This window comes from Dermacentor variabilis, chromosome 1, assembly GCF_050947875.1.
Source record: "Dermacentor variabilis isolate Ectoservices chromosome 1, ASM5094787v1, whole genome shotgun sequence".
NCBI lineage: Eukaryota > Metazoa > Arthropoda > Arachnida > Ixodida > Ixodidae > Dermacentor > Dermacentor variabilis.
In genome coordinates this window covers 34,964,643-34,989,404 of record NC_134568.1, presented here as the reverse complement: position 1 = coordinate 34,989,404, position 24,762 = coordinate 34,964,643, and the positions used below count along the sequence as shown (strand labels likewise).

The 24,762-nt window shown below is 44.9% G+C and overlaps 1 protein-coding gene across 1 annotated transcript in view; it reads right to left on the bottom strand.

Moving 5' to 3' along the window:
• The window catches only part of LOC142571617 (uncharacterized), a 159,192-nt gene extending 138,532 nt beyond the window's left edge, over window positions 1-20,660 (bottom strand). Inside the window, exons 1-4 of the mRNA XM_075680162.1 lie at window positions 20,571-20,660; window positions 14,787-14,963; window positions 9,788-10,000; window positions 310-2,197 (exon numbers count right to left, since the gene is read on the bottom strand). Of these exons, the coding sequence (XP_075536277.1) occupies window positions 310-2,197; window positions 9,788-10,000; window positions 14,787-14,911 (2,226 nt within the window). The 5' untranslated portion in view covers window positions 14,912-14,963; window positions 20,571-20,660. The remainder of the gene's footprint in view (window positions 1-309; window positions 2,198-9,787; window positions 10,001-14,786; window positions 14,964-20,570) is intronic.
• Window positions 20,661-24,762: the final 4,102 nt, after the last annotated feature.

Genomic DNA, 24,762 nt, shown 5'->3' with positions numbered 1-24,762 from the left:
CCATGCAGTTGTGCATAACAGGCAGTCTAATGAGTTAATTTCTGTTTGCATTTCAGTTTTTGGTGCATGGTACATAGTCGAATGCAAAGCTGAGTTTTGGAAAAAGACAAAGAAACATGGCCAGAGTGTGAAAACGTTCTGAGAACAATGGCTCAAGTGAATTTTTTTTCAGAGTGAGAACCTATGACAAGCAGTAAAGCTCAAGGACCACAGGATACGTTAATTACTCAATTGGCCACCCAAAGTTACAGCACTCAATGCAAACCATAAACACTGACATTCTCTAGAATATTAAAAGTTAATACACACCCTGCTTATAGATTCCTTGGCAGCAATTGCAGGAGACTCTTGGACTGCACTTGTTTGAGCCTTGATCGCAGGAACATCAGGTTCTGGTTTTTTAGCAAGCGACGTTGATGGGTCTGGCCCACTATCACTTCCTTTGACCATTGCTGCTGCTGCTACCTCTTCCTCTTTCGACAGCAAATTCTTTTTTGGCACATCAGCTTCCTTGTCACTCTCGTGCTCAAGGGAATCGCTGTCCTCCCCACCACATGGCTCAGGCCTGCGAAAGGTCATGGCATCAACATCCTGCGGCCGTATAGACGACTTTACAGGCAAAGTCCTAGGTGCTGGCTTAACAGGCTCTGGTTTTGCCTTGCGCCGGAGAATCGGGCTCATTGGGAGCAAGCAGACTTCAGAAGGCTCGACCTTCATATAGTCAGTTGCAGCCCGCCTCGGAGAAGACACGTTGCTGCTGACAGCGGGGCAAGGCCTAGTGGGCTGTGGAGCTGCAGGGATCTCCTCCGACACAACCAGTATCTCCTCACGCTCGAAATGTTCCCACATGCGGTGCTCAACAAAGCTTCGCTGTCCCTCCACAGCATTATCGCCATCTTTTGCTGGGTTTCCCTGGTAGTTACTGTAGGCCTTTTGGGCACAGACGACGCTATCACTGTGGTCGTCATTGATGTCAATGAACATGGAAAGAGACAAGGTCCGTGGCATTGTGCGTGAAGATGACCTCTCATCAGGTTGAGATTCTTCATGATGAACTGTATTGAAGTCGACATACATGTAACAGGACTGGGGCCGCTTTGATGAATCGCCATCTGCCTTGGACTTGCTTGATGGTGACCTCTTTTGCACCTGGCTAGCACTAGTGTCTCCATTGGCGTCTATGTACATATATAATGAGGAACCCTGATTTGAGGGCTCTCTCTGCTGCTGAGACTGCTTTTCTTCTGCTCTTGCCTTATTCATGTCAATGTAGAAGGGGAACAGTGCACCAGATGAATGGCGTCCTTGGTTGGCCCTACTTTCGCCTTGTTCTGTGGCACTCTGCGAGGGTGCTTCCCTTGTGTCATTGAGGCTGTCATAAGCCACCGCCTCAGTAACTGATGTGTTCTGGGAGAGAAAGCCTGAATCATTCATTCCAAAGGCACCAGTTGAGCCCTCCCTTTCCCCCAACTGCCCAGCAACCTTGGGTGTCCTGGGAAGGCATTGGTATGATACTGGCATAGGAGCAGACGATCTCTCATGCAAGAAGAATGCTGGCATTGGAGCCAGGGACTTTCCATCTTGTGCTGCACACACTTTTGCACCTGTTTTACAGTCATCCACAGCTTTTGGTTCTGCATTCGCACGCTGCTCCTCACACTCCCGCGTACCGATCAGAGCTGCAGTCTCATCCCCATTCCATTTTTCGATGGCCACCTCGAGTGGCATCTGGCTCTGCAGGTCAAATGTACCACTCCGCACCATGCTGCTGCTCATGCTGGCAGAACACTCGTCTCTGTTCTCGGACACATCATCGCAAGCCTGACTTTCATCATACACTTGGCTGTTGTCACATAGGCTGTCCAAGGGGTCTTCCAAATTGCTAGTTGTTGGAGCATGGCTATCTGTGCAGCAGGCATCACTGTCATTTACAAAGCATGCACGGAAATTCTCCAAGGAGTCCTCCGCACCCATTTGACCCAGTGAACCACTAAGTGCACCTTCAATGTCTCCGCCTGGCCCATTGGGTGCACTGTTCTCAGCTGTTCCTTGAGTTCCTTCTTCAGTATTTGTCTCACCAGTCATGTCCTGAAAGTCTTCGTCCCCATCGTCAGAGGATGGAGGGCCATCCCGAGTGCACAGTGCCCGAAGAATGTCATGTTCCTTTTTTCTAATGTCGTCATCGGAGTAGACACTCCTGCGTGGAACACCGAATGGGATAATAAATATGAAAATGCACCAGGCTCGGCATGAAACAAGGCAGTATATATGGTTCCCCTTTCTCTCTCTTTGACTATAATCGCCACATTAGAAATCTGTTTGCAATAATCAGAACTTGCACTTACTCATTTTCTTATAGTGTGTAGGGAATGCTAGGCAACACTGAGTGTCAGCTCCTAACATGCAGCAGGTAGCATAGACAACCTGCTGAACATTCAATTGCAAGACAAGCAAAGAACTTGAAAAAAAAAAAGTTGCAGTTTCACCCAAAGGCGAAGCATCGATTGCGATAGCAAATTAGTGAACAGCTATACAAAGTGAGGATAGTAGTTTTATCAGCCATATAAACTTGCCCACATAGGCATACCAACTAAATTAACAAGCATGGTGTCACACGCACACAAGCAAACATGAACACATCTCCCTCGATGACTGCGGAAACCTGCTGTCAGAACGTTGGGAGTGAGAAAGCGTGGCAGCAGCAGCAAGCGAATTGACTTTCGTGCTGCGTCCCATATCAACGCAAGCTAAGCCACATAAACACAGCAAATGGTGGACTCTGTCCCCATCGCAGATAGCTTTCAAGATACAGTGGCCCGGAGTAAAATACGCCCCCTCTTCCTCCCCTCCCCCAGGAGCCTTGCATCCGACAGAAGATGGCCAGCTTCCTCTCCGCTTCCCTCCCTTGCGTGCGCGAGATTGAGCCACGGCTTACCATCGCACGCTTTCACTCGCACATACACATGCCTGCCAACCTGAAGATTTGGAAATTCGTAAAACTATCGTGGCAAGGGGGGGGGGGGGGGGCAGCACTTCTTTTTTAAGGGATTTACCTTTTGTGACGAGCTTACTCACGTTTTCACAACCACAAGTGAAATATCCATGTCTTGGAGAGTAAAGAGCGAAAACTCCATTGGGGCGCAATTTATTTTTGCAATGATTTTGCTGTTGCTGACTGCCTGCTTCAGAAACTTCTCCGTGTAGGTTTGCTCAAAGCAAGTACCACTCTGGTGCCCCTTGACCATCAGCAGACTTTTGGGTGTTTTCTCACACACAGATGAGTGAAACTCCGTTCAAGTTTTGTTCACAGTGCTGAATATTCTCTCACATTCAGCATTGCTGTGGGGAATGGAGAGAATACGCAGCATAACCATTGAAATTCTGGGGAACCCGAGCGATCCGTTGAGACTTCGAACCCTTCCTAATTGAGACCACTCCACGTCGCACATTGGCTCATTCAATATGTCGGCTGGAACCTAATATGCTTGCAAGTTGGCAAACTCGACTTCAAGTGCATCGACTGCTTCTTCTTTTGATTTGCCAATCTGCTGGGGTAGGATAGCAGGGAATGCCATAATAAAATGATGTACGCTGTTGAATGAAGCAGTTTTCAGAGCCTGTACTTGAGCAACTTCAGCTATCTTGAGATTGACGTTTTCTAGCAGGAATTTGTGGTGAATGTAATCACACACTGCCGTTAAATACAGACATAGAGCAGAGAAGAACTGCTCTCTCTCAATGCAGCTCAGTGTATCAACCACAGAGTAGGTTGTGCTGACACTGACTATGTCGTCATCACCTTTCTGGTTCTCTGCAGCTCTATAGTAGACTTCCAGCAATGAATGATATGCCTCGACAACACCTGAGCGCACAAATCTTGTCGGGAGATCCTTGAAAAGGCAGTTCAAGAGGCCCCTCAGCACATGAATCTGAGGCGCCTGTGCCTGAAGAAGGCAGTTTAACATTTTGGAGAAAACACAGCACGCCCTGTTTAGCTCCGATGACAAAATATAAAACAGGCGCTCTTCACGGGTCACGTGGCTGGCTTCCCCAGGATCATTGGTATGAAGTTTCAGTTTTTTTTGCTTCAGGTCCAGAATGAGCTCCTTTCCTCTTTAGAGAGAGTTCATCCCTGTCGGTGCTTCTTTTCCCAAGGCCTGCAGCAGTCTTGTGAAGATGTGTAGCAGACTTTAGGGTCAGCACAGGGTTCTTGGGGGTTTATGAGGAAGTCTTCGGAATTTGGTATGACTCTAAAAACAACCTCTGCTTGTTGCACTGCTCTGTTTCAGATAAAAAAAAGCTGAGTAGTGGTTTCCACTGGTCAAGTAGCCCCTTCAAACACTTTCCCAACAACAGTCAACGTGTCGGCAAATGCTTCAACATCTTTCTGACCTCGGCGTCATGCATTTTTTGGAAGTCTGTAAGTCCATCTTTCCATTTTGAGCTTTTCTGTAGGTAAAAAAAATGTCAACCAAAGCCTCAGCAACCTTTACAGGAAGACATGAAGCTCCTTTTTGAGCGGCCAAGTTGATGACATGGCACGAGCAACCAACCCCTATCAAACCTGGTTGAGCCTCTCTCAATACAGTATAAACACTGTTTTTCTTGCCGATCATGACATTGGCAACGTCCGAACACATAGCCAACAGGTTTCCAACAGGCAAATTCCAAGACTTCATCTCGTCCAGAACCAGATTTGCAATCTTGGGACCCATCGTTTACCCTTGGATTGTCCCGAGGCAAAGAAGGTAGCTTTCGACTCTACTCGTTTCTTTAACGAAATATGTCTTAACAATAGGGTAAAGCTGCGTATCCCTATTGTTACTGTCATCCACAGCAATCGAAAATAATTGCTGTTTTAGGGCATCCAGCAAAGTAGTCTCCACGGTGGCCGCCATTTCCCGAACAATTGACGTTGTCTTTGTTTGCCCACAGGCATAGCGTTTTGCTTCTTCACACTTGGGGAACATATTCCGGAAAAGCGGTCCGGCATGATCGCTGACACTCAGTGGGATGTTGTGTTCAGCTAAAAATGCCGTGAAGAGGCATTCTGCACGAATCACACTGAGGTGATTGTCGCTGCGTACAAAACTTGCTAGGCTTGGCTGGCTGTCTGCGGCTCGCATGTATCCCTGATGCTTTTTCGAAGTGATGTGGACCTTGATGTCAGACTTGCTGCCATGCGAGATGTTCACATCAGAGGCACACGTGGTGCAGAATCCGAACTTCTCCCCTTTCTTCGACGGCACGAAGCATGAAAATTCTGCCATGTACGATTTCAAAAACACTTGGAAGTACTGTCGGGGCTTCGAGCCTGCCATTGCACTGCGAAGCCGCTACAGGCCGGAGTCACACTGCGTCCGACGCGGCAGCTAGTCACACAAAAAGTGAGGCCAACACTGCAGTGACTGAAGCTGACTGAAGTCCAAACCCGCACGCCCGCATGAACAAAGGCAACAGCATGGCAACAGGTTTGTGGAGGCGCTATCGGCCCTATCGAGCTTTAGATATGGATTCGTGACCCCCCTAGTAGACGACAGAAGTCACTACAACCTTGCAGCTGCTGATGATGATACCATGCATACATATTGCCCTCACATGTGCGCAAGGTACCAGGGTGTAGTTTTACTACATTGTCACTTTTTTTTCACAAATAAAATGTTTTCTGTAAAATTTCAAGCAAGATTCATAAAATCATAAGACTGCTCGAAATTCGTACATTTTACGGAAAATTCGGAAGAGATGGCAAGTATGCATACAGCATATTGCGTGCGGCACCACTGATTTCACCACCCTTGGACTTTACACGGAACCTCACGGCGACAGCAGAAATGCGCCTGAAGTGTCCATATAATTGCTAATACAATAAAATAAAATTTTTGAAACTGACACTAGATGTCTGCTGTGTTGAGCTTTCTCACATTCCTGTAGACATAACTCACCAGCCAGCTACCTAATCTACTATTTAAGTAGTTATGGAGCATATCATCCTGAAGAAATCAATATAGGCACAAGTTTAATTCAGCTAGCCCTTCTCAATTACGCATGCACAAGAAATCAGTGTGGAAGTGGTTATAAAACATTTCTGCAGATAATAACACAGTAGACACAAGCTGAAGAAGATTGGGCACAACTTCAGAAGACATAAGTGCAATTATACCTGCACCATACCTCAACTACAGTGGAACCCCGGTTATACGTCCCCCGGTTTTGCGACGACCTGGGTTTTACGACAGATTAGCGCAGTCCCGGCGTAGTCCCCATAGAAGCAACGCATTAAAAACCCCGGTTATCTGACGAAATTTTACACCTGACCCGCGTTACACGACGACCCTCGCGAAGCGTGGGACAGAACAGCGGACGAAAGAAAAGTGCCGCGGTTCTTTTTCCTTGCTCCACCTCCCCGCATACGGAGCGCTTGACACCGCTCGACCGGTTCGCTCCGGCGCAGCTTTCTTCTCCCCCACCAGCAGCCGCACGCAATGCCTGCTGTGCTGAAATAGCGCTTTTTCTTCTCCACAATCACTTTCTCCCTCTCTTCTCGGAGGCGTCGACTCTCGTCAAGTTGGGGAAGCATTTCTCTCCCCTCCCACCAGCAGCCGCCCACAATGCCCGCTGTGCTGAAATAGCGCCTTTTTTTCTCAACAATCACGTTCTCCCTCTCTTCTCGGAGGCGTCGCCTCTTAACGCGTTGGGGAAGCATTTCTCTCCCCTCCCACCAGCAGCCGCCTGCGACGCCCGCTGTGCTGAAATAGCGTCTTTTCTTCTCCACAATCACTTTCTCCCTCTCTTCTCGGCTGCGTTGCCTCTCATCACTTTGGGGAACTGTTTCTCTCCTTCCAGTTTCCCAGCAGCAGACCGCCGACAAGGTAGCACGGAGAGGCCTAGGTTTATCGCACGTGTTCTTCGTCGTAATCCTAGCGACCAGCGTGCAGTGGAGGTTTTGAGTTGTGTGGAGCAATGCGATGGACGATGTCCCAAAAGTGGACAGTTCTGTCGCTCAGTGATAAGCTGAATATTATTGAGGAAGCGGAAAAGCGGCATGGAGCCACGAAATCCAGCATTGCCCGGGACCTTATGATACCCAAATCTTCGCATAAGACGATCCTGGCAAACAAAGCAGCGATATTGCAGAATGCCAACAAGTTCGGGCTCAAGCAGAAAGCAGCAAAAGAAGGACAGCATGAGAAGTTAGAAAGTGGCTGCATCAAGCACGGAGCTCTGCGATCGACGTTGACGGTGCCATTCTAAAAGAAAAGGCGGACCTTATGACATTGCGTCTGGCATTGCGTCGTAATCCTAGCGACCAGCGTTCAGCGGAGGTTTTGAGTTGAGTGGAGCAACGCAAGCGTAGCGAATTGGAAAAAAAGAGCACTGCGTTCGACGCCATGCATTATATTGCCAGTTCATGGAATGCAGTGTCGCGAAGCACAATCGCTAACTCGTTCAAGCACTGTGGCTTTAAGCGAGAGACTGCCTCCTCTGCTGGGGACACAACAACCTCGATGCTGCTCGAGGCCGATGCAGGCTTCGCCGACAACGATTTCAAGGGTTTAAAACTCAGCACGACCTTTGCCGAGTACGTGGAGGCCGACGACGTTGCGATCTGCGGCAAGGAGTCGCTGGATGATGCCATCGAGGAGGCTTTGCCTAGTGCCAACACCGCTGCGACATTGGACGAGGACAACGACGACGCCACAGATGCCGTGCCTATGCCTACCACAATCGCCGAGGTGCTACGGCACCTTGGCGCTTTTACATTTCGCACCCATCCCATAGCCTTGCAGAGTATGTTAGTAGTTTACATTGAAGTTTTTCGTAAATCCGTTACGCAAAATAGGTAGTATATTTATAGGCATAATTTATGTTCGGATTTTGCGACGCCTGCATTTGATGACCCTTTTTCGCAGTCCCGAGAAAGTCGTATAATCGGGGTTCCACTGTATATATACGATTAAAACTCAAGATAAAAGGTTTTTACAATTAAACAAAAGAAAGAGAAAAAAATGTGCACCTACTCTTGCCTTGGTAAACAACAAATGCAACATTGCAAACTAACCAAATGAGGATTTGTCAGCATACTTAAGACTCAAGAGCCTTAAAGGCCTTAAAAGGGTTCTGAACAACTTTTTATCAAAATGGAGAAATGTATTTGGAGTTAAAGTAGGTTATTTCAGAAATACCGTATAGACTCATACAAGGGCCGCACCCCAACTTGGCAGCCTGCAATTTCGGAAAAAAAATTCCCAGCGGAGAAGCAATCGTGTTCGGTATCGTAATTACACGCTCATGCATTGATGAATTTTCACACACTGCACACTTCTGCGTGCCCTTACTGGATGGCGAGAGCTGTGTGTTTACCTCTAATGCAATGGTACATTCAGGGATCTGGGGTGTGTAGTAGTTGCCGGCCACACAGACACCACTTTTATCAAAAAGTTCAGTCCTGTATAAGGGCCCGCACCTCGTATAAATTGTGAAAAATAGGTGCGGCCCTTATACGAGTCCATACGGTACTTTGCAGCAAAAAGTACTTCAATGCATTCAGCAGAAGTGGAGTTATTAGCAATCAAATACCCACTTTGTGGTACGCTTCCACTCCTTCAATGCCCTGCACTGCGAAGGCTACGGCGGAGTGGGGCGTGCCCACAATGCTGCGCCTACTGAACGTCACCGTGGCACACAGTTCAAATTTGATTTTGGGTGTTCACATAGATGCCCCTACTTCATAATTTTGGCGCCTACGATGTGCCAAACATAAACCAAACACGGTTGTCGTCAGCGAGCAGCAGGGCACTCAGCCAGAGGACTCGCCACGGCACCTTGTGGCGACCGTGGTATCTAAACTATGTAGCACACCACAACTACATGCAAGTGTAGTATATATGTGCTGCATTTGTTTTGTGCATGACAGGGCTTTAGTGCATGCTCGTGCTCATATGCTCCAGTCTGGTCGTGCTACATGGCGTGCACCGGCTTTGCCCTGCTCCAGCTTGACCATCGTCAGCAGCCACACCTAACTTATACACTTTGAAGCCCCTCTCAATAGCTCAATATGAGGGAAGTCTGCCAAGACATCTAACCAGGAGTGACCAGGAGTGGCCAGGAGTGAGTGAACGCTGGCAAGCATGTGTGTGGTCTGACCTTAAGCTTTGCATGGTTCGAGGCTAGTTGGGCGTTCAAAACTAGTTTAAGTTAGCGAGACCTGATGACTAATACACTGATAAGCGGGTGGCCAAAGTTTAATTCCTACACGGGAGGCTGCGGCTGAGCATAAGCAGACAATAGTCGGGTTCTTCCGAAAGTATTTCATTCCTATCAAAATTTGAAAGCAGATTTGTGCTTCCTTAAGCCTCTTTATTAAAGTACGTAAATGGGTAAGTATACACAGTAACAGTAGGAAGACGTGCACCCATTCCAGGAAAGGGTGAGGAGCAGGCTTCTGCTGAAGAAAGTGTTTGAGAAAAAGGCGACTTCGCGCTTCGTTTGCGAGCTCCACGCACCATACACGACTGCAAAATTTGCCTAGATGTTCACAGCAGCACATGCCAAACATGGGCTGTTTCTTCACTAAGCCCGAGGGGTGGTTCAGGACACCAAGTATGTCTTGATGATCTGCACTAATTTCAAAACTTTGTATCTGATACAGAACAAGCATTTCACTGATACTGTGACCACTATGTGTAGCTGTTTATACATACAGCAATGCAGCAATTTCATTTAAGTGGAAAATAGTAGTGAGGGACGAACATGCAACATTTTTTCTAACAGTTGGGCAGTGCCTCACCTGATGAAGTCGCGCAACAAGTCCTTGTCGACAGGCACAATGAACTCATTCGTGCCTTTTCCGGAGACTGCAAACTTTTCGACAAGAAGCTTCCAGAAGGCAGGCACTCTCACCAGGAGAACTGCCTTGTGCGCTTTCAGCACCAGCCTCTCGGAAGAGTCACCTGGTGATGACTCGATGGTCACATCCGAGAAGAGTCCGTCTTCAAACAGACTGCACAAGAAGGTGTCGATAGTGAACTCTAGACAGGCAAGACAACATCAATGCAGAATTTGAAACAATGATCAAGTGCCATCATGGTCGAGGTGCAATCCCAAAGGACGAGCACAGGCACCAGAGTTGTTGCTGCTCCCGAGTAATTTAAGCCATCCGAGTTCCTTTGCGATTCATCATGGAGCTTATCAAGCCTTGCCTTTTGTCATAAGCTACTTGTGCAACTCTTGGTCATGAGCACCTCTAAAGCTATACAATGTCTTGAACAAGCCATGCTGCAACGCTGCACATACATCTCCCTACTACTTTAACATCAATGTACCTCACACGTCAAAAAAAATAAAAAGAAGTACTTTTGTTTTTTCTTCAATTTGATGCGGCCGCCTTTTTCTGCATTTTCAAAGCTTTATGTTCATATTTATTATCATTGACAATGGGTGTGCGAAAGTGAGGGAAGGAAGGGGGGAAGCTCATTTTATATATTGCCCTGATGTTATATATTGCCCTGATGCAACAAATAGAATGTTGTTAGTCAGTCCTTGTCTTGCCGTGTTGTTTCTCGCTTCAAAAATAGATGTGCCTGCATGGCCATACTCAAAGGAATACTGACAGAACATTTGTCTTGATTTTATTGCTTTACTACATAGCCATCAACCTAGCGATATGGAGCCTCAGTTACCCAACAGTGCAACAAATAATTAATTGCATTACCTTTTACCAGTTCAAAATGCACACCAAGTATACTGCAACTTCAGATACAATAAAAGAGACTTTATAAATGAGACAAAGGAGTTACAGCAGTCTTGTGGTACCAGATACCACTGATACGTACTCACCCACTACAGCCATGCTGCCAAAGGCCAAGTCCATTACACACACGACAGGACAGTAAGTAAGAGTGTGTCCTCTATGCTTCCAAGAGAAGAGCCAATTTGACAGCTTTCAGTAACATGGTGATTGTATGGCCATCAACCACCGCAGTGAGCTGCCTGGAGGGCTCTTAAAGTGTTTGCGATATGCCGTGACAGCTACCGCCAGTTTAGGCGACGTGATGAGTCTTTTTTTTTTTAACATCCGAAGCTACACTGCGCTTGATGCGCATTTTAATTGGGTAGCATAAGAGGTGCTGTAATTATTTGTGCCAATACTGAGGAACTGAGGCTTTGTAGCGTAATTATGGAGTTGACAGCTACCTGAAGAAGGAAAAAAAAGAATTTTTTTTTGTCAGTACTCCTTTAAGCTGCATGGCATAGTAGTGCAGTTTCATAACAGAATGACCTGCTGCACCCTATTACTATCATCATTTCTTAAAATAGTCTTTTGTCAACTGCAATTATCTTTCGTGCTAACTATGTGAGAAGCAGTCTTATTTTCTGCGTAATGTGACTCCATAAGCGGGATACCCATAAGGAGTGTTTACGGTAATGAAATTATCATTACAAGAGAACCATGGCATAAGGACAATATATGCTTGAGCCTTGCTATAATGAAATGTGTAAAATTGGCACTTCATTATATACAAATTTCGCTACATTGTAATTAGACCTTTCATGCAAAGTATAGATTCACCGGCATTCTTTTTCAGATGGAAGGGGCCATAATATATGTTGTAATAATTGGGCAGTCCGAAAAACAAGAGTTTCAATAAAAAAAATATATATTTTGTTGAACTTGAGAGCTGGTGAAAACTGCTATGGTGTGATGCGCAGCCACTGAAGTCACCCCTTCACAGCGGCTGTATGGAACACAGAAATCCAAAACATTAAACTGCAGGTCTCTGGCACTGTGGTGATCTGTATGCGAAGATTTCACATCCGTTCTGCCGCCACGGCTTGCCAGCATAACCTCAGATGTTGCCCAGAGTAGTACAACAATGTATGCTATGCTCACCCAACCCAACTGCTCTCATCACAATCTGATTAATGCATCACGAAAGCCTGCTGAATGCTGCAAAAAAGCTTTGCTTTATAATCGCAGGGAAGCATGGCGACAACCTGAATTACGTCAACAGTGCTCACAGCCACCCCATTTTCTGTTTTGTGACCTAGTGCATGCATCATGTCCGAAAAATGGAGCAAGATCTGGTACGGCATTGGAAATTGCAGCAACCGTTATGCACTGGCTCAACCGAAGCCCTTATAAGCCATTTTTATCACAGAGCACAAAACATGGTATCATAGAGTAGGTAGTAGTGGCCGCAGCCAGGTAAGTGCAAGCAGTTCCGCAAAACGGTCGGCTACTTATATCCAAAACTAGATGCAGGAGTCCATTGCACTCCTTGAAAACACACTTACCTAAGGTAAACATAGTCTGTTAGCTTCAATCTCAATTTCTTTCGCTGAGAATTTGTCCTTTTCTTCAGTGCGTCGAGGACTGCTTCTTTCAACTTCCAAGATCATGGAGAGCAAGCTCTGTGGTATTCCGACACAAGCGGCGACATCTTTTTTCTCCCTGATCAAGATCGCTTGCAAGATACTAGCCTTGTCCTCAAGCAAGAGGATGCTGCGTTTAGTACTACCTCCTCCACTGCTATTCGTGCTTGTCAATTGCCACACTAGGCAGGGACCATTGATGATAACAAAAGCACAAATAAGGCGCTGGCGCAAGCACACACGGAATACAGAACTATGCTATGCTACGTAAAATGCACAATATTCCATCCTCCGTGGGCGATACATGTGCCTCCTAGTGCCTCCGCTCGACATTTCACTCACCAGCTTATGGCCTCCGAGATCTGGTGGTGCCTTTCGGAGGCTATAAACAGCTGCCAAAGACACTGCCCTGCTTCAGAAGCCGCTCTCTGTTGCGTGGCATGCGATTTGAAAGGCACACTTGCAAACAATTGCACCTAATTCAACCATTTGACTACTGGCACTTGCGGTAGTTCCCATTTATTGCCCAAGTCTTCCTTCATGAGAGCAGGAAATGTTACAATGAAATCACGTTTTAATAGACTTCACTACGATATGGTTATGTATACATGGTGTTCCATGGACATGAAGTTATCAACATTTCTAAACTTTATTACATCGAGGATTTTGTTCTATCGAAGCTCGTTATATAGAAGTTTGTTGTATCGAGGTTTAACTGTACATTACAATCAGTGCCAGAACAAGAATACTAGGGAGGTTGTTCCCAATGAAGTGTGCAGCACCTGCTTTCTGTCCCTCCATGCTCCAAAGTGCCAGAACAAGAATACTAGGGAGGTTGTTCCCAATGAAGTGTGCAGCACCTGCTTTCTGTCCCTCCATGCTCCAAAAGCTAGCTCTTTTATGGATTGTACAGGCATGAAGAGGAGGTACTTCATTGATCAAGGAAGAAGTCATGTACCACGCACACAAATGTCCACAATAAGCAAGTGCAGGAGGACAAAGAAAACAGCTCGCAGCACAAGCACATGTACATTCAACAATAGAAAAAAATGTGAAGAATGCATTACGAGAGATTCTCAACCTAGCCTGCAAAGCACACCCCTGCACCCACACTTCCCCCCTTACACTTTGCCCCCTACATCAGAGAACACCAACTGCAAGGAGCACTCTGTTATCAACATGCACCTCCAAAGACCATTTCCCTGCTTCTACAGCTTGAGGTTGTTAGGGCCTGCCTCTGAAACAAACATTTGTGTTATGCAGCCAAAAATGATGCAAGTGCTTCAAACTACTGCTCAAACAACAAAGACATTTCAGATGCTTCAAAACGCTGAAAGCCCCATGCTTCCTGCAGCAAACACGAATGAGCCTGTGTGCACATGTAAGCACCTGCGAGTGTGTTAGTGCACAGTACAAAACCTCCTCCCTTTCCATCCTACACATGCTGCATGTGGGTGAGCAAGTGATATTCGACACAGGAAGGATCTAGCATGGCAACGAGACCCCTGCAAGTCCAGACATGATAACAGAGTATTGAGCACCGATGCTTTGGCTGACAATTCTTTCCCTCTCCTAGGCAAGAATGTCCCTTGGAGGGTATGAAAGTCAGCACAGCAGTCTTTGCCTTTCGCTTTTGAGCAGCTTCTTCATGGTGACTGCTCTTTACGTAACAATGTAAATAAACATCTTGCATTTGTTCTGCATAGCCTTGTCTTTACCTGGGCCATCTCTGCTGATCAACCTGGTCAAGCTAATGGCCACTGGGCTAACGCTACCCTGCAGACTGAGAAGCCCCTCCTAACAGAGTATTATTTTGATACTCCAGAACAATCCCCCTCACACTATGGGGAGAAGGTTATTCACACTGCCAGAACAGCTTGCCAAGGCTAACGTCATAATGTGGACTGGAAGCATATGAAAAGAGGGTAAACTATTAGGGCTAATTGACTTTCACATTGTACATGTATACATTATTCCTCCCGATGCGTTCTTCATCTGTCAGACTGATTACAGTTTATGTGCTTTACAGACAAGCCATGCTCACAAGCCGTACTTAGGAATAACAGCTAACAAGGGTACAGATGTAGTATGAAAAGGTACTTCAGTCAGTAACCTACTAAGACCCTTGTTCCAGGAGGCAGACATTCTGGACCCACCACCGCAGTCAGAAGCAGGCAAGGGCAAATCTCCCAAGAGACTACACATGCATGCTTACATTTAAACTCGTGAGTAGATGGGCATATAAAGTTATAGTACATTGCATGCTGGGTGTAAAGGTCGCAAGTTTGGTTCCCGCTTGGTGACGTGGCACTTTTTTTATCTTCAATCCAAGACAAAATTTTGCGTCTCATTTCAATGAGAAAAAGAGAAATTACCCTGTGCTCTCCTTTGTTCAAGAGAATGGTGGTAGTTACCTCAGCATATGGCTCTGCAGCTGCGAACGGATGCGGAGCTTGAGTTTCTCGTGCTCCTTGCCACACTTGAGCAGGAAGCCTGGGCTCGGGTGCAAGGGACTCCAGGCTGGGCTTCCCCCCGCCATGCGAACATCGCAGCGGGTACTTCACCCGCTGCAACGTTTGACCATGGCTCTCCTGTACAAAGGAGAGCACAGAAAAAAAAAAAATCATCCTGCACCTGAAAAAATCATCTTGCACCTACGCACATGCACAGGAGGTGGCCAATGACCCTTTTTAGCTCACTAGAAGCTCAAATTTGCCTCATGGTGTTTGATGTTTCATGGAACAAATAACTAAAACGAAGGACAGGTAAATTGCAATGCTTGCATTTTTCATGGGACTACACGAAAAAAAGTTGAGAAATTAATTATGTGAACATGCTGCTCTTTACCATAGGAGGGGTGCCAACCATGCTTTGACCTCAAGTAACAAATATTTACACAATAGTACCTAGTTTCTTTAAGGTCTAGCAACATTTTGAACAATTGCAACGAGCACAGGCAGCTTTTTCATTGCTTTCAAAGGCAGACTTTATAGTATTGACACTTATGCAATTAATTCGTCGTGTATCATGGGTGATTAATGAAGCGAAAATCAGACATCCATCCGTTTGTAGAAATTACTACTAAGGAAAGCCATACGGGTTCCTCGAAAAATAAAGCCTCGCAGTTGAAGAAAAATTAGTCCTGGTCCGGGACTTGAACACGGGACCACCGCCTTTCTGGGGCAGCCGCTCTACCATCTGAGCTAACCAGGCGGCTAGCAGATGGTAGGGCGAAGTCAAATTTGTCAACAATTTGAAGCAAAGGCAAGAGCTTGACATAATAGTTCTGCAGAAACTCACAAGGTGGAGAGAAGTAATTAATGAAGGGAAAATCAGACATCTACCCGTTCGCAGCAATTGCTAAAGAGGAAACCCATACGGGTGCCTCGAAAGAAAAGACCAGTTCTGCAGAAACGCGCAAGGTGGAGAGAAGTAATTAATGAAGGGAAAATCAGACATCCACCCGTTCATAGCAATTGCTACAAAGGAAACCTATACGGGTTTCTTGAAAGAAAAGCCTCACAGTTGAAGAAAAATTCGCCCCGGTCCGGACTTCGCTTCACCTTGTGGGTTTCCACAGAAGTATTATGTCAAACTCTTGCCTTTGCTTCAAATTGTTGACAAATTTGACTTCGCCCTACCATCTGCTAGCTGCCTGGTTAGCTCAGATGGTAGAGCGGCTGCCCCAGAAAGGCGGTGGTCCCGTGTTCAAGTCCCGGACCAGGACTAATTTTTCTTCAACTGCGAGGCTTTTTTTTTTTCGAGGAACCCATATGGGTTTCCTTTGTAGCAATTGCTACAACCGGGTGTATCATGGGTGAATGTCACAGTATGGTGACATCTTAAATCAGATTATGTATGGTGGTTTTTATCCAAGACAGACATGTACATTATAACTGTAAACAAAAAAGTATAGAATGTGTTGGTGGGATTTCAATGAACTATCTGCTTGAGAGGTCTGGCAGCTTAGCATTTAGCCCTTGCCAGTACAGAGCAAAGCTGAATAAGAGTCTTGGGAGGACAGAGCCCAATATGAAGTTTGCTTGGCTTCCTGAAAAGGGGTATCCTTGCCAACGTCTATGATCTCATATGTAGAGTGTGTCAAGGGCACGTAAAGTGTCCTCAAACTTTCTTTGGAGAACCGAATTGGAATGAATTTACAGAAGTGCGGACAGGTTTTGCCTATCTGCAGATGTAAAATTAATATTAGGTCATGCAACTGACCAGGGGGAGATATTCTCCAAGTGTCCGCCCAGCAGTAGACATGTCCGTATAATATTCTGCTGCTGAAGTTCTGATTGGCTGGGCTGGGGTAAGGGCATGAGGAAGGAGACAAGTGCTCCCAGCCAATCAGCACTTCAGCAGCAGAAGACAATATGGACATGTCCACTGGGTGGACACTTACAGAATATGCCCCCAGCTTAAGGTGTAAAGGCTCTACAACCTTGACAGTTATGAAGTTGATGAAATGAAAGTGACAATGTGCATTCACCTGAAAAAAAAAAATAAGAAGAAGAAGACTGGCTAAATGGACCACAGACACCAGACTAGCTGCTTCATAATATGTTGGTTACCGGGTGAAAATCGCGCTCTGATACTTCTATCTTACGATCAGCACTGGTGTAGCTTGAGAAACTGTGTACATTCCTAGGTACCACTCTGTAACATGCACGCTATTTGCTTCAAGCATCTGGTTCAGAAACTCTGCAAAGAGAAACAGGGAGAAAAAAAAAAAAGCTAATTTTGTGTTTGGGTGAGTGCATTTCACACACATTAGAAAACTATCACCAGGATGCTATCAGAGATCTTGCTATGTTAACCATAACAAATACAAGGAGGATATTAAATTCTTGGGTTTTACGTGCCACAACCATGATATGATTATGAGGCATGCCGTAGTGGGGGGCTCTGGATTAAATTTGACCACCTAGGGTTCTTTGCCATGCCCCCAATGCATGGTACACGGGCACTTTTACATTACGAGGAGGATTACATGCTTTGTTGGAGGTGTGGCGGTAGCCACTTTGATGTGATTTTTGCACACTATCTTGAAAGGAATATTACTTCAGTGATATAAACTACAATGTCAGTCTGTTCAATGCTACATCGTCCGGAGAGAGCATGCTTTTTATTTATGTACCATTCCGGCTGCTTGCACTGGCTCATACTAAAGTCTAAAGTGCCCTTATTCAGGGTAAAGAAAACAGTTCTGAAGCAAAAGGGACAGTCTATAATCATGACTAGGTTTACAGGCACTAGCACATACATGCTGGCTTGCAGGTAAAGTGAGATGGTAAAATAGTCAGAGAAAAAGCAGGCTATTCAGATGCTTCAAGCTGCACATATCTACGCAGAGCAAACAATGCAACTATGCAGTTTTTCACAACAGCCAACATTCCAGTGTTAAGTAGTGAACACATGGTGCACTGTCCAGAAGCGGGATATCACAAAGAAGGCTGGCAGAATTCCGATGAATTTTACAGGGGGAAATCATAAAATAACACTTCAGCTCAGCCGATTAGTTTTCTTGCTACTTCTGCAACAAATAAATGTATGCAATTCCTAGAGCTTACACCTAGAGCACGTCAAAGTCATTGGCATGTGCCTAGACACCACCACATGTTCCCTTTTACTTTTTCTATAGATCAAGAAAAATTAAGAAAGCCTGTAGTGTTTACCACTGGTGACTGGGGTAACTGGTCACTCTCTTTCATTTTTTAACAATGGTCAGTGTGGGTGAAAACACCTTGCATTTCAACATAGAATGAGTCACATTGCTGGCTTACAAAACTAGAAGAAATTGTTAAGAAAATGTGACTGGCTGAGCCTATAAACATGCAAGTTTGACAGTGCTTGGTATAGAAGCAAGAACAAGAGAGCCCCCAGCACTTGCATTAAGGCAGCATAATATAAAGTATTAGAAAAAAAAAAACTAAAAATGCACACGATTTTTTAAAAAATCTTAGCTGGTAGAGCAGGGTATATAATATCAGCAACAAAAAAAAAACAGTAATAATAAACTTGCAGCATTTACACATATTGTTTGTTAAAAATCTCACAAAGAGTTTATTCAACAGAGATTTATGCATGTTTCCTAATATCTCTTGTTTTCCATATCAACATTGCCAACATACCCCTTGTAATTATTTAATAACCATTTGGCACACCTCGCAACTACTCTCTTCTCACGTCAAGCTGCAACAGACAACATTCACAGCTACTTTTGCGCTACTTTTGCCAAGTAAGACAAAAATGTTAAATTTGCCTGTATGCAAGTATTTTTTTTCTGATATTTCATATTAAGCTCTCTAGAGTTATACTTTTGCATCAAGTTCTGCTATATAAAACTCCCTGCATCCCAGAATATATGATGTCACTAACATTAGGAATATTTAATCATCCACCATTTGTTTCGTTCCAATACTGTTCACAACATGTTGCAGTAACATGTCAGTAACACCGAGTAATAACATTGAGTTGTTGATCATATACATGAAGAAACAATTCTTTGTTCATGCACATTACATTCATTAGTGCCTTGCATATATATCTTTTCTCTTTATTACACTGACTTTTTCTGTAAACATATAAACTTGCACAAGCATGCGTGACCATTTGTTTTAGACATTTGCATGGTCAGGTCTAAAGCATCACTTCTGTTCTATATTCTAGCACATCTAACAGTGTTATAACATTCATGTTACTTTATTGAAACACACACATGCATGCACTAAAAAATATTTTAAGAAATTGTTAAGCTTCACATCACACATACAGACACTGTCAGATATGCTACAAGCATCAAAAATAAATAACAGGACTCCTTGTGTAACTTGGCCCACAATATTTCACATCATAATGCTAAACATAAAAATATATGTTAGATTAAGCTTTAATCAGTTTGATTAATACTAGAGCTTAATAAGTGAGATCACAAAACACACAGACATACTGGAGGAGGAGTTGATAATGCAACCACAATCTAGGGCCAAGACGTATAAACTTTCCGATGGACGGGTTATACAATCCAAACCTGCCAGCAGCTTATAAAAGCAAAATTAGGAGTGTCCGTACCATGTCGTCAGTAAATCAATGTTACATTTCGTGCACGCAACACGTATACGTCAGTTGACCAATACATTATACAGCTTGCTGCTGAAAAGTGAATTGCAAGAAACCAATTCTTGGAACCATTAGGAATTTGATAACAATATCGATATATCTACAGTGACTAAAACCGCTACAGAAGCATGTTAAACAAGCATGGTCTTTCCGATTTTATTTTGATTGCGAAAAAGCAACGAATACAAACGGAATCGGACAGCTACAACCTTGAAGCCGTTCGAGGCTGCAAGCTCGCGGAGGCAGTGCAAGCAGTTTGTCAAGCAAAGTAAGAACAGTTTTATCAGCGCACGATAGCAACGGAACCGAAAGCTATACATGCAACTCACATTCATCGTATTTCAGCGAAAATATATAATGCCACGCGCATTATATGGCCAGCCGTGCGGCTCAATAGAGACCATTCTTTTCTTTTACTGAGCAGATCTCTGCTTTAAGATTCGGCAAAGAAGTGTCGCGACTTTTCGCGGAGCGTTTTAAAACGGCAGAACGCGCGCACCGAGGGTACAACACAACAAACCCGACGAAACAGCTGCGGTCGCGCGCCTTGCCTTGAGATTTTTTTTTCTTCACAGAGAAAGGACGAAGCGGCACCGCACTTCCAAATCCGGCACTCCCGGCGTCATGGCCTTGTTTGGAAATAGCTGCGAAAAAGGATGCGGAGGAGATTTCCTCCCTGACCAGCGAGAGGGGCGAGGCGTCCGCCAAAGCACTGCAGCGAAGCCTACCCAACACCACGGACACGCATGCAACGGAACGAACACGCCGCTTTCGCTTCCACGCAAGCGGACGCGTTTGTTCACACAAACGCTCGCACTCTTGAGAGCTTGCTTGTCAAACGCTCGTCTAACACGAGCTTTGACTTCGCAAACCAGTGAAAGAAAGAGAGCGCTCTGCTTCGGGTATGATGGTTTATCTCAGAGCCGTCAAAAGCTTGACAGCAAGCAGCAGCAGCAGACACGACACAAAAACGGCGCGGCAGTTTGAGCGGCGTCTCTACTCGCGCAGGCGCCTCCGCACTTTTCCGTACATCCGGTCCTGCCAATTGGCGAACAGCTAAAGTAGCGGTACGTCACCTTTCCGGCCGTTGGTGATGTGCGGCTCGTCGAAGATTAGCATCCAACAAATGCTCCCATTGTGAGCCCAGCCAGCCTTACAGACCACACGACCGCACTCCGCAAGGGAGAGCTGTAGCGAGGAACAAAAGAGGGAGAGGCGCGTTTTGTACTTTAGCGCCATCTCCCAGCTCCGAGGGCAAATAATACCTAGCGCGCAATTTTCGGTTCTGCCTGCTGCTGATTATACAAGAAAAAGACAAGGCAAGCAGCGAGAAAGTGGAATAAGGCAGTTGCTTATATAGTGCTTCGTGATGGCTTGTTGGCGAGCTAGTCGGTTCTGGATCACGGTGAATGTTAACAGCTCGAACGGACGAAGGAATGACAAGACGAGAGAGCAACAAGCACGGGCCTGTATATGTTGCTTTCTCGAGTTGTCCAATTTGTGCTTTCGCGTTGTTTAACGTTCACCATGAACACGGCCGTTCGATAAACAGACACAGGGCCCTGCCATCATCTTGTAGTCGTGGTGAAGCGGCAAGAGTGTTTTGATTGATCCGCACACTGCGTCACTGTTCTTTATATAAGCGATCATGGGATCGAGTGGGTTTTACGTGTGAACGCAGGGAGAGCAACTCTTAGCGGGTATTAAAGATTAAAAAGAAAAGAAAAATGAAGCAGATCAGTAATGTAGCAGTGGCTTTATGTATAGCAATGTTGCGCACTCTTCTACTTGGGGTCCCCATTTTCCAGATAGCGCGCGGTGCAGTTGCAATGGGCCGATTTCTGTGATCCTAACGGAAGGTCGCATGCATGTATCGATAGGTATTTATAGCAAATCTGTTAGTGCAATTAGAAGCGTTAAAAAAAGAAGAAAATGTTGGTGCGTTCTTCATTTGTGTCAGTGTGCGATTTTCTGTTTGTGCGTGAGCGTTTGTTCGTAAGTGTGTCGTTGTCAGGCACGTGCATACATCTAATGAATGCATGCGCCGTCCGCATCTAACAAAAAAAAAAAGATTAGAACAGAACTAAATCAGCTAGGAAAAGTAGAGCATGATAAAAAGAAGAAAAAAAGTGTAAGGCACTGCGCTCCTGAATAAGGTCAAGTACCAAGTTCATATTTAGAGGGAATGAGGAGTGAGGGTTGTAATTACGGGCTAAACGAAAGTTGTTTTCGTTTTCTGCCTCTTGAAAACGCTTGCAAAATTTTCTCAACACCGTGAGAGAACCAAAGGAGGCAGGACTTTTATATTTGAAAATAACAGAGGCCACATTATGGGTGATGTGTATCGAAAGTCTGAAGCGGATAGGTTAATTACTGGTTTTTGCAAATAATTGTTAAATGCTCGTTTTCATTCCTCTTCAGGCCGTAATACGAAGCGCGCAATTTGTTTGCCCGGTTTCTTGAGAGAAGTAAACGTGACACCGAGATTCAGTTTGTATGGGGACGGATGGAATATATGGTGGGTAATGTACAATCGAAGTTCAAACTGTATATCTTCACTGCAGCCTTTCTAGAAAATTACCTATGCAAACGCTACAGAGTGTTAGAAGTGTGTTTTACGAACTCCGCAGAATTTAGCACGCAATCGAATAACTATAATCGCCACAGAGTTCACATTTAACGAAAATAGGGGGAACGGGATGGCTGTTCTGCATGCAAAATTTAACGTATATCAGAGCAAGCGCGCGAGAGCATCACAGACATTATACGCAATATTTCCCAGTGTCCTAGGAGAACTGTATGTGAAAACGAGTTCACATACATGCAAATAGGATAGGTAGGGCATTTTGTTACAAGGGGGGGGGGGTTGCATGTTATATGGGTAATGGTTTGGCCGAAAGCTTAAAGTCCCGGGGTTAGATTCAGATGCAGATTTATTAGTTTAAAAAAAGTCCTTACAACATCACAAATATATAGATGAGGGTGCCAAAGTGAAATAACTCTATTAGGGCAGCATTTCCATAACATATCAAGCTCACTAAACTACTCCACTGAATTTCAAAAGTATAAACAATCAGCAGAAAAACAAAAGCTTCCGACAGCAGGAAGTTCCGAGAAACCATATAATGCCCCCCTAACACTTTCCGAAATTAACAGAGTACTCACTACTGGCAAAAAAACAGCGCCAGGTCCGGACAGAATACATTACACAATGCTCGCACACCTTTCCTCAAAAGCAGTTAAGACATTGCTCCGCTTCTTTAACATAATCTGGGAAACAGGAAAAATGCCGAATGCTTGGAAAAAAGCCATTATAATCCCTTTCTTGAAAGCTGGAAAGCATCCTACAGCAGCTACCAGCTACCGACCTATAGCACTCACACGCTGTCTCGCCAAGTCCTATGAATCCATTATAAATATCAGATTGGCATACGTCCTCGAAACTGAGAACCTGCTCGATAATCATCAGTGTGGGTACAAGAAAGGCTGCTCCACAACAGATCATCTAGTTCGGTTAGAACACGAGATACGTGCGGCCTTTCTACACAAGCAACATTGTCTGTTTTCTTTGATCTTGAAAAGGCGTACGACACAACATGGAGGTTCGGTATGTTAAGTGTTTAAGCGGATTTAGGGTTCCGCGGCAGAATGCTTAAATGTCTAGCTGATTTCATGTCCGATCGAACATTCCAGGTGCGTTTAGGAACGGTGCTGTCCAGCGTATTTATTCAGGAAAACGGAGTACTTCAGGGATGCGTATTGAGCACAACATTGTTTGTGGTGAAAATGAATTCGCTCAATAATGTAATTCCATCTTCTATAATGCATTCACTATATGTGGATGATCTTCAAGTTGCATGTCGCGCATCGAACATGGCAACCTGCGAACGACAAATTCAAATTACACTAAACAAACTAACGCAGTGGGCATCTGAAAACGGCTTTCGCTTCTCAAGTGAAAAAACGATTAGTGTTGTCTTTACACAAAAAAGAGGCCTACAACCAGATCCCATCCTTAAACTACAGGATGCCACACTACCCGTGAAACAAGAACACAAGTTTCTGGGTGTTCTGTTTGATAAAAAGTTGAACTTTCTCGCACACATCAATAGCATTAAAATCAAAGCGAACAATGCACTTAACATTCTAAAAATCCTCTCCCGGAAACGGTGGGGCTCTGACCGTAAATGCCTGCTACACATCTACCGCACTTTGGTGCGTAGCGTATTAGACTATGGTAGCATTACATATGGTTCAGCCAGACTATCTTACGTCCGACGACTTGATCCAGTCCATAACCTAGGACTACGACTAGCATGCGGCGCTTACAGAACATCACCTATACAGAGCTTACATGTTGAATGTAATGAACCTCCTTTACAGCATCGCAGAGCGCTAATAACTTTTTCCTACATACTGAGAATCCGATCCTCACCACAACACATATGCTACAACATCGTCACAAAGTGCAGCTCACGTTTACATTACACAAATAAACCAAACTTGATCAGGCCGCTTATCTTGCGATACGAGGAATACTGTCGGGATTATGACATCCCTCGGGAAGTCCTCCAGGTTGCCAGAAAGCCAGAACGTTTACCCCCGTGGTGTGATTTCACAGCGTTATGTGATTGGACACTAACACATCTAAAGAAAAGAGACACACGACATCAACACATTATACAAGAATGCCGCTCTCTTCAAGACAAGTATATAAACTACATAGAATTTTATACTGATGGCTCTAAAACGGAAAACACGTGGGTGTAGGGGCCATAACAGAAAATTGGGAAACATGTATTCGATTACCTCAGCATGCCTCTGTCTACACAGCCGAAGTGTACGCGATATGGACGGTATAGTTCAAAAGATCATTGCTAACAAACTTGAAAACACTGTCATATACACAGATTCATTAAGCGTGCTGAAGGCTCTACACATGAAATCCCAAAGTGAACCCTTGTTAGGCGATATTTTGAATGCATTAACATCAAACAAATATGGCAGATCAATAAAGTTTTGCTGGGTACCAAGCCATGTTGGAATATTGGGTAACGAAGCGGCGGATAGATGCGCATCAATGGCAGCGTGCAAAAACATTCAAAATACAGCACTTCCATATAAAGACAGTGTAAATGCGATTCGGAAGGCCTTGACGTCAAAATGGCAACGCGATTGGGACACTTGTTTAAGCAACAAGCTTCATCTAATTAAACCTGTAATTGGCGAGTGGAAATCATGCAGTCACCAGCAACGATTCTACGAGGT